We start from the raw sequence: 11152 nt of genomic DNA on the forward strand, positions 1-11152 counted from the left end.
AACATTACTTTGTTGATAAAATATTATATCTAACGTCAGCAATAATCACATAGACTTTGCACGCAGTATGGTGTCAGCCATCCCATCTGAGGTCGGTATAGAAGACCCCGGACTATATTCAGCCATGACATAAATTATGAAGAAATCAAAAATAGATTGTCAACCCTACGTTCTGCGTGCATCGAAGTACATAGAGTTTTGAGCTCTCTCCGTGCCTTTCCTGGTGCATTGGTAAAACAAATCAACTGCATATTGCCTGAGACTCTGGATTCTTGAAAGTTACAGGCACTTGAATACGACGTGTCGACAAACTTGGCACTTGCAGCCTTGTTTAGGTAGCACTCAGCTAAAAATCGAGTACAGTAGTTAGCTTAAAACATTTTAAACGTATCAAAATAAATTAAGTGAATAAAATTCAGGGGTTAACTGGTTTATTTTTGGTTCGGATAAACAAATCACCAGAAATGCAATGCAATTTGAACTTTTTTCGCCAGTCAAACGTTTGGTAGAAAATTAAATTTTTGATCTTCAGAAAATTTACACATTGAATCTCAATTTCCATTACAAATTTTAAACTGATACTACACTATGAAAGCCTAAGAGGGATATTTCTGAGATAAAAATGATTACCTCTTGTGCATTAGATACATCTTGTTCGCTGGTGAAAGTACTCGTGCGCACAAGCTAAAATGCCACGTTAGGCTTTCATACTATACACAAACAGTACACCAGAATTGTAAGATATTGATAGGCAGACAATCTGTCCAGAGATCTGAATACACTCTGTGCATTCTGTTAGGTAAGTTAGAGTTGCTTGAGGGACAAATTTTTGGACACTGAAAATTTTCTAAAATTTTGTGGGTCTACCAACTAATAGGGGTTGACTTCCGAGTCAGAAGCTCATGGAATATAAAAAATTTTCACAAGCTTAAGTTTTCATTATTGAATGCTAATTTCTCCTCAAGCTGGATAGCGACCATTTTGAATACCAAGTGTCGGTAATTATTGGGTAATTTGTTTCTACAGTACCTATTACCCTTGATTTTAATTCTTAATTCCGAAAGAAACGATTTACAGTTTACTTTCGAAAAGTCAAGCAAAAGTTACAGTCTTTCAATGTCGAGGTACGTACTACTTTTAGAAACATATTTTGTCGGCCACATGGTCAACCTATCCAATGCATATATCTGTCCACCTGTAAGATAGTACACGCGATCAACTTGCAGAGTGTTCGCAAGCGATTTCTTGCTGAGCGGGCTGGAAATTTTAGTGTTTCATCAGATCGACAGGCACATATAAGGGTCCAGATGGCGGGCCGGCAGTGAGTATGAATCGGTCGATTTCAGGGGTTATCCAATGGCGAGGGGAAAAGATATGAGATAGAGAAGAGTGTGGGTAGGCTTTCAAGTTTGGTGGAGCCGGATAGAGGGCAGAAAGTGTGGAGATTTCTACAAGTAATAGGAACGGAGAACGTCAAATAAGACAGCGTGGACAATTTACCTTCTTTTCTAAAGTCTCATTTCATTCTAAATATGTTTAATAGCATATTAATGTGATGATGTAAAAACACATAGTTACAATTTCTCGAAATAGGCTGCTTGCTGTCTCTTTCACAGGCAGAAGATGGAGCCCCTATGTTGATACGCATAACAGACGAACAACAGACACAATTCATTAAATCACACAAGCAATCAGAAAACAAACTATTAAGAAATAAGTATGAGTCGCCGAGGTAATTTCAAATACCTGTATAATATGAACAATATATGCTTGCCAATATCTCGGTAAAAATGTTCACAAACCAAAAGCAATGACACAATCAATGAACATTTCGTCAAATTAATTTACATCATTTAAGCATAATGATAAAATGTTGTACTTCAAAATCAAACGCAAAAAAGATCAGCATCACACATATGGGTGACAAATTATTGTCTGAATCATTTTCGATTTATTTTGCCCACGGTACAATTGGACGCAATTAAAACGGGAAAAGATATATACTTTTCTTCCTGCAAAACTATAACTTTAATAAGTTAATCTAAGCGTGGTAATTATTATCTCTTTATTCCACGACGAAGGAAAAATAGAAGTGGTATTTCAAAGCATAGGCATGGTAGTCTGTATCAACTGTGTCGTGTTTGTGTCATACCTAATCCCACTCGCAGGTCTCGTTCCTGTAACGCATCTCTGCATTAAACACTTAAGTTTTTGATTAATCTTTCCCTAAAGAAAGTTTAAACCATTCCCTTTCGAAGTCACGGAATAAAGATCAGAGTTCACCTTGCAAAATTTGGTACTTGAGAAACAAAATAGCAAATGTTGACTGATTCTTGAAATTCAAAATGTTTTGCAACCTCTTTGTTCACTCTATGGGGAAATATTAAATGTAATTCCAGAATTTGGAAAAACAAGTTGATGAAACCTTTACTCCACTCCGAGAGCTTCAAAACGAGCCTCCACAATTGGTTGACCAAGAACGTATTGAAAACGTTTGAGAACCCGATTATCTGTCCCACAGGCGTATAACTCTTTTTTACCGGTTCCATGATGCAGTGCATGCTAGGGTATACAAAGCGTACGTTACCTGTATGACTTTTAGCCGTACATGTAGGGTAAACGGAGGGTATGTTACACATTGAACACTATGGCAGGTTACACCCTGACTTTTTTTGTCGCCGATCGATACAAAATAAACGAGGCAATTTTTGGCGTTGTTAATTTGTCTCATTCTGTATAACGAGCCGTGTACGAAACGAAGTCATATGCAAAACAAAATTGAAAAGGGAGCGAACTGTATCCGTTGATTTGAAAGCAGAAATGTACAAGAGACAGTACTATGAGCTAGAAGTAGCCTTTGATAACATTTTCATGATGCATTCGTTCCAAACTCAAAAAAATTTACTTCCTGTTCTTCTTCCCCCAAAGTATATCAAAATATTTTTGACAAATGAATTATAGTCAGGAATACCTCATAGCTTGGATACTTCACACATATGGTATGGGTTGTCACATCAGATAGAGATGTTAGCACGTGTTGATAGGTCAAAAAAATCGGCACTTTGCCGTGATTTTAGTAGTATTGAAGAAACTTGATGTCTCAAATAAACACAATAAACTTGCTATATCGATGCACACTTAAACAACTTGTTGAATTTAAATTTACCCCACGTCTGTTGGCATATAGATATCAAAACAGAATAAATATAACAATAAACATCAGCAGATTGTCGCATTAATGGTTGGCTGTTGCGCAGACCGTGGAGGAGCGTGTTGGCTCAGTTTCAACTGAGAACCTACGCAAATATTGAACTATACTCACCCGGCCTATGTGCCACTCAGCCTCACTGTCCAGACAATACAGTTGACTCAAGAGTTTTCGATATGCAACAAGAGAAATAATAGAACTATTCGTTAGAACTATTCATTAAAATATCAAAGGTGCTGTGATATAGCCTCAACAGCTGCGACTCTTGAAATTGCTTGACCGCAAACGTCCTTCTATTCTCTCCTGGTTTTCTCTGAATTCTACCATCTGAAGGGATATGGGCTTTTACTGCATTAGGAAATCGTTTTTTGTCAAATATTTTACAGGCCATTTTGATTTCCCTCCATTTTAAAACTTGGTAAGATTACAAAGAAAAGAGAACATAAAAATGTCACAGTTGAAAAAATCCAACCCTATGCATTACATTGGACTTCTCTGTGCAAATTTGTTAATATTTCAGTGCAGATATGCACAGTATCCACAGTTTTTGCTTTTATGTATGGCGCTACGATTTAATGTTTGAGCGAACATTTAATCGCAGCGTAATCTTTATCTTTTTCAACATTGTATATACAGTCCCAGCGGGTACTTGTCAAAATAATAAATGTATATACAAGCACCTAAATTAGTACACACTCACTAATTTATTTTAGTTTGAAATTAAAATCATAAAAATAATGCTAAAAGATACAACTAGTGGGGGTTTAAATTGGCTCTGCCTGAACTGGCTAGATACGTATTGTATTTTCCCTTTTTCCCTAATTTGTACCGTCATGCGTTAACGTTATTCTACTGATGTACGGAGTATATGATGTATTGCCGGAGGAAACCAGATGCTTGATCCCAACATCCTCAAATAACACGGCGTTCAATTTCCAACGTCGACAGCGGGACACTTTCTCCCCTGGTTACTTTCTTGGGCGATCTGTAGGTCTAACAAGCAACGTTGGGTATTTTTAGCTTTTTTTTCTTTTAGATGAAATGAGTGAATAGAGGTGTTCCTCATCATATACCTCGGGAAGTCTTAGTTCAGAGGCATTATTCCGTACAGCGGATGTCCATCGTATGAATTTACCGTAACAAGCTTGCTGATTAACGAACATCGTGGCCATTACTAAGTCTGATTTTTTACAAGTTGGTGGAGCAATTCATGCAAATGTGAAGGAAGCCGAAGAGCTATTAAACCCTTTACCCTGTTACATTTGTATTTGTCACGGGGCTAGCTGATGGGTCATTCTCCGACATACGTGCTGTCTTAGATTTAACTTTATGAGGTGAGGATTATCGATTCGATCGCCAAATTAAACATTGAACAACAGAGAAAACAAGTTCAAAAGTATTATCAGTGCATTATTGTGACATAAAGATACCATACTCAAGGCCTTCACACGTCTCCGAAGAGAACATCTAATGTGTCATCGTCGTTGATAGAGTTCAGTATTTTTTGTCAAAAACTATTTCATAAGCTTTACTTTTGCTGTTGGCACTGTGAATAATCGCATTCATACCAATCCATAATCCAATGACACTAGGTCAGAATTCGTAAGACAATAGTTGCAAACAGAGACAAAAAAAGCACAGAACAGAAAGTAAATAGACGGTACACAAACAAAGTCACATTCATGAAAGAAAGATTATGGACCTCTGGCCAGAAGACCAAGAAGTGATGTCAGGTGCTTCGAAAACAGTAAGCGCATCCTGCCCCACTGAAGCACCCGCCATATATCAATCTGTAAGTCAGATAGGTAGTGGTCACAAACTAAAGCCCAATGTCACCGATGCCATCAGCAATCATTTGAATAGTCACAGACGTGACTGTAATAGCGTGTAGCGCCCTCGCCTGCCGCCTATAAACAAATGCTGAACTTTAAACTATACAGTGCAAAGGTCCCTGTATGTGTCACTTTGGAGTGTATCGTGGACTGGACGCTACACACAGTAGTACGACATAGGGTCGGTGTCTCGATAAATTAAGTTTTCATTTGCTTGAGCGGGCATGGAAGAATCTCCGGCACCAAAACCTTGGAAAGATGCAGCTACGGTCATAGTGGCCGCTTCAACTGACGACTTTGACCCGTCAGGATCAGGAGCCAGCCGACGAGAGTCAAACTTCAATTATAGCATTCTCATGTTAAAGAGACATTCAAAAAGCAGTTTTCTCCCTAACGTGTTTGTGTTTCCTGGCGGTTCTCTCGACGATAGCGATCTGTCTAACAAATGGATGGAACTTTTTACCCGATCGGGGGATGCCGAAGGCATTAAATCTCTTCAAAATATCAAGGGAAAACGACCAATACTATTTCATCCTAGAAAGGAGTCGCCGATTCCTCGCGAGCTTGCTTTTCGAATTTGTGCAATACGAGAGACGTTCGAGGAATGTGGACTTCTCATTGTCAACCTAGTCAGTCATCGTACAACAACATCATTGCCAGGTGGTCAGACATGAGAAAATGTTCACAGAAGATTGGCCGGGAACGTATGGTCGAGTGGAGAAAGCGAGTTCAGGGCGACGCTTCAAAGTTCCTTGACCTCTGTGAATTGCTCGAGTGCATCCCGAATGTGATGGCGCTGTCGGAATGGACCAACTGGTTGGCACCAACCTCTAGAATAAAACGATACAATACTGTATTTTTTATGTGTTGTATGGATGTGATTCCAGAGCCAGATATGACACCAGACCACCAGGAAATCGTAAAATATGAGGTCAACAAATTTTATCATTCTTTATATATTTGAAGTTATCATGGACGGGGATGGGCTTGCAAATTCTTCTTGCATTTCTGTCCAAATTATAGAGCTCCCCTCTCCAACAAAATTGGATCCCTAAGAAGACGATGACAGTGTAATGGGACCCCCAAACGATTGCAAAAGAGTTAACATTACTGATAGCCTTTAAATATATATTACACTCAGCAGTGTTTAATCTAGAATTAAATTAACTGTTAAGAATATAATTGTCATTACTCTGCATATGTGTGCACTTTGTATTGACTAATTAATTGATAATATGTCTTAATGGCGTAGAAAGTATACAAGCCTGTGTAATAGATTAGTTTCCTGGTTCCCAATTATTAATTATTTATTACGCGCCTGTTGAAATTAAATCTTCAAATACATATATTTTAATACCTGTCATATCTGAAAAGGCCCTATTTAAGACAATTCTAATTCAATCTTGGATAATATTTGCGTAAAGTTTCAAATGTTTCATGCTATGCGGAAACATGTATAGGCTGAGCCATGTCACATAGGTGAGCACCTTCCAAATTGTTTAAGGAAGGCTATTGATAATGAAACTTCAACTAAAAGTGCAATCTTATTTTGATACAAATCAATCATGGAGTAAATAATTTGTGTCAAATATATCATGTGTTTTGTGTTATATGGACCCATGTATAGGATGTAAGGTAAGCCATATATGTCTCATAGATAAAGACATGTTTTGCGTCATTATGTAATACCATGCCTCATAGATGGACGTATGACTTGCCTATACCTTCAGCCAAATCGTGCAAGGAACTTGTCCTTCCAATGCGTCTGACTAAAACAGTTGTAAGATAAGCCTATAAACTTTGTCAAGACAGTGAATTCATAAAACAGAAAATACATTTGTATTCAGACCAATAGTGTAGAGATTTCAGAGAATTAAAATACACTGAGAATCATATTTTCTGGAATGTTTTGTGCACTAAAACAAGACATTTTAACAGGATCAGCACTTTTGTAAAATCAAGCAAACTCCCCTTCTTAATGGATGCTATTTGTGAAGCACATGAGGGTATATAACCTATAGCTAATGTGGCTATGCTGTAGAGTTTAACCACTATTCTTGTAGAAATTCTTTCTAAACTTGCAATGGATATGGATCTTTGTGGTATTAATTATAAGAACATTTATAGGATCTTGCTCTTCTCATGTTTTCTCCTTTGCAGTGGTTGAGTATGCCAAAGATTGTAGAGCTTGGTCTGAGCAGAAAGATTTTACTCGGAGAGCCACAGAAGTATGAACTTGGTCGTATCTTCAATTTCAAGAAATTCTCAGACCTGTCTGAATTTGTTCAAGTGAGAGGGAAGAAGGGCATCGAGTGTTTTTTTCCAGTTACTTTGGAAACTAAAGATGGCATAATGACAGTACTTCCAGGTTAGTTGTATCCATAGCTGCACACACATTTGAACTTTATAATAGCACACGACATGACACACGTCAAATGTTAGCAGCTACCTGCTAGATATATGTGAATCAAAGTAAGACTTTCATGGCCTCAATGTAATAAGGCTGTGATGATCTAAAAGAATACAATGTTATTAACAACTTTTCCTTGGACTTTACCAGTACGGCACCTAAAATCAAACATGGATGTAACTGAAACCGGTATATCTCTTGACAAATAATGCACAATATGCAAAAGTTTACACTAATCTGAACAAATATCAAAATACAGTGTTCCTACCAACATATGTACCAATATCAAACATCAAAGTACAATAGCTCGTATCAAATTGAATGGGAAAAAATTGAAATTCATGATAAATCATAATATTAATTTTTCTTAATTGCGCAAGCTATTGTATACTATAAGGTTCCAATCTCTTCTACGTAATCATCCAAACATTCCAAATAACAAAGCTGGTCATATTTGTTGAAGAAACTTTTGAATTATATGCTCCACAAATTTGGTCTTTGTGGACGAATTGACAGACTGACACACTTACAGACTGACAGAGTGATGACGTTGGCTCGCTAGTGTGCCCTCAGCACATGGGGTGGGGTGGGGAGCAAATTGTGATACATTACTTCAAAGTTATGTGCAGTTACTTATTACACGATAATACTGGTATCCGTTTTCATGAACTTAATTTCACTTGTTAACAGTGTATATCTTTTGCTCCGCCTTCCTCCCTCACAGATTTTCTACACGTACAGTGTGTGGAAACATTGCATTTCAATGAAGAGACTAATAGCCAACGTACAGCATATCTTGATCAAACAAGAGGGGCTAGTATCTGTAATTTTGTGTGATTTTTAGAACTCTTTTGGCTTATATGTCACAGATACTTCTTGTATTTTAAAGTGGCACTCACACTTGTAACATTTTTAAAGCACATTTTTTAATGCCAACGGTCGATAAAAAATGTGTTTTAAAAATGTAACAAAGTGGGAGTGCCTCTTAAGGTAGAATGCGCCAGATATATGGACTCTCGCACTTTTGTAGTACAATTCTGATCTACCACTTGTGGGAGATCTTTTTAAAGCTCTCGGGGCATGGAAAGTTTCAAGTGTCTTAGTTCTGTGGAAATCAAAATTTTATTTTTCCCTATAGAGTTACAACAGAGATGACGGCAATTTTGAATTTCAAGTATTGAGAAATATTAGGTAATATATTTCTCTAATACTAAATTTACATCGTGACCCCTGGTTTTTATTCTTGATTTGGAAAAATAATGGTTAAAAGTTTGATAGAGGAAAGTTTGAGCAAAAGTTTAAGTCTTTCTCTTGTGAGGCACGATTAATATATATAGCTTGTCAACACAGCGCTGTACATGTAAAATGCATTGTAAATTCTAGTCTAGACCAAAATCCACTTGTCAATAAAAACAATATAGTCTACGCATATGTACAGGTTTACAAGCTCAACATTGTGTATCTCCACATGCTGTTTGGAGTAGATCAAGAAACTGTAGTTGACATACAAAACAAAAATGGTGAAAAAGTCACAAAAAGTTACAGCTATATATTGGCCCTTTAAAGTAGAATGGGCCTATGGGACAGATATTAGGACTCTCAAATTTTTACAATACTTTTCTAATCTACCACTCATGGGGGCTCATTTTAAAGTTCTTGGGATAATAATCATAAATCGCATCATAAATCAATACAAATACTATACCTATGTCCTGCACTCATGTTATTCCCACCGTTGTCTTTGCTTCTTTATAGGAGACAGTTTATATCCTGAAAATCCAGACCTTGTCAGCACGGACGTGGAAACAGTTGATGCCACAGGTGATGAAAGTACCAGGCAGTGTGCACATGTGAATCGGATTACCCTTAAATCGGTACAAGCAGGATTCATTATCAAAATTCACTGTAATATCCAACCAAAATACGGGCATGTGGCGCCAATTGACTTGTTTGCTGAGACGAGAGCGAGACTGTAAATAACATGAATTTGAATATTGATAATATGAACCCTTACTGATCAAAGTGAATGTCATATTTGTATCAGTGTCAATGGCTCCAATGGAGTTGTCCAATTGAGCGAATTGACTTATGATCACAAACAAAACATTTCCTTTCTTACTTATGACTTGGAATCAACTCTTCCTTTGTGAAATATGTAAAGTCTTACACTTTTGCTTCTGTATAGACCTAAACCGAGCACTTTTGAAACAGCGCTTCCTTGTTTATGAATTGAATTTCTACAGCTTATTATGATATAAGTTGCTATTAATGGTGATGCATGTTATTAAACAAATCTACCATAAGAAACAACTTAGCAGCTGACACAAGCCCGCTAAATTTTTCACAGATAATCAAAATTATCTTATTCTACATAGTGTCATAAACGTTTTAAAGACAGGGGTACTTCCATCTGCAATCGTGCATATTGGACCATCTAGACATCTCTTGGGCTTATTTTCTTTTTTAACATGATAGACCTGGCTGTTTCGAAATTGGTGACCGCAGCCAAAGCAATGAAGGAATGCAACCAAAGTTTATTTAGTAAAGTCCTGCAGTGATTGGAAAGCTATAAATCTGGCTAACTTAATGAACAAGCATCAAATGCTGAATATGCTTTATATTTTGCATGAAATTCCTCACCAAATTCTGGCAAGGGGCAATGTTTATCAACAAGAAAGTCATGCAGCTGTAGACAAGACGCCCCCTGCCTTTAATATTTACCTAATAAATTTTCAAGTTCCAGTATTAAATCTGTGCATCTGTGATAAACTGACTGTTTGCAAACGACGTCAGTGTTCTCTCATTAATATGCAGAATTAAATATTTGTCAGCAAATTTTAAGTACCTTTTTTGAAATTATGCATTCAAAAACGACGAAAATAAAACTTTATATGGGCGATGGCAAACATAGTACAATGAACAATAGAAAGACATGTCAAGGGCTCAGAATCTACAGGCTGTATAAAATGCCATACATGCAACAATGACAACTTTTGTCCGCATTTCTAGCAGCAGTGTCCGATGTCGTGCACGTACAACTATACTTAGTAAAAATTTAAAGGGGGAGTTCACCAAGGCTGATTTTTACATATGTGTGAGCTTTGGGTCGCTTATTCCGGAAAAGCCATTTTTGCCGTTTGTATCCCGCGCGATTTTTTTACAAAAAGGATAAAAAGTGGCGGAAGTTGAATTTCAGGGCCTTCATCAACTTTGTACTGAATTTTGTATCATGGGAAAAAAGCCAAGCTTGGGGCTTTCACCACGTGATATGGCAGGGACATCTTCTGATGGGTACGGCATTGTCATTCACGTTGACGTTCACACCAGGCTGTGCGTTTTGCATAACTATTGTAGAATGAAGTTTCTATAACACACCAGAGCAGTCAATATTTTTCAGCGTATTGAGCTTTCAATCTGTCATGGACGACGATCTTCATCAGAATGACAAAAAGAAATGAATAATTTATAGTTGACCACTAGATGGCGGTGTAATCAACTGATTGTAAATATGGGGTATTTCAAGACCCCATCTTTGTTTATTTGTGGACTGTGACGTCATTAACATTATTAGATATCGTTAGAAAGACTTCTGTTACATTTGTTTTGATAAACGTTTTGTCGCTGTACTTAATTGTACGGTTATTGTAAGCTTACCTCGATTAGTTGATCATCAGGTATCATTTGCCCCTTTCGATAAAAGCT

The 11152-nt window shown here is 37.2% G+C and overlaps 1 protein-coding gene across 1 annotated transcript; it reads left to right on the forward strand.

Moving 5' to 3' along the window:
- The first annotated feature begins 5175 nt into the window (after positions 1 to 5175).
- Positions 5176 to 11087, forward strand: LOC139143988 (acyl-coenzyme A diphosphatase NUDT19-like). Its single transcript, XM_070714617.1, has 3 exons — positions 5176 to 5971; positions 7201 to 7408; positions 9206 to 11087. The coding sequence occupies exons 1-3, from the start codon at positions 5645 to 5647 to the stop codon at positions 9424 to 9426; spliced, it is 756 nt and encodes a 251-aa protein (XP_070570718.1). The 5' UTR covers positions 5176 to 5644; the 3' UTR covers positions 9427 to 11087.
- The last annotated feature ends 65 nt before the right edge of the window (positions 11088 to 11152 follow it).

The sequence above is a fragment of the Ptychodera flava genome, chromosome 11 (assembly GCF_041260155.1).
Source record: "Ptychodera flava strain L36383 chromosome 11, AS_Pfla_20210202, whole genome shotgun sequence".
NCBI classification, from domain to species: Eukaryota; Metazoa; Hemichordata; class Enteropneusta; family Ptychoderidae; genus Ptychodera; species Ptychodera flava.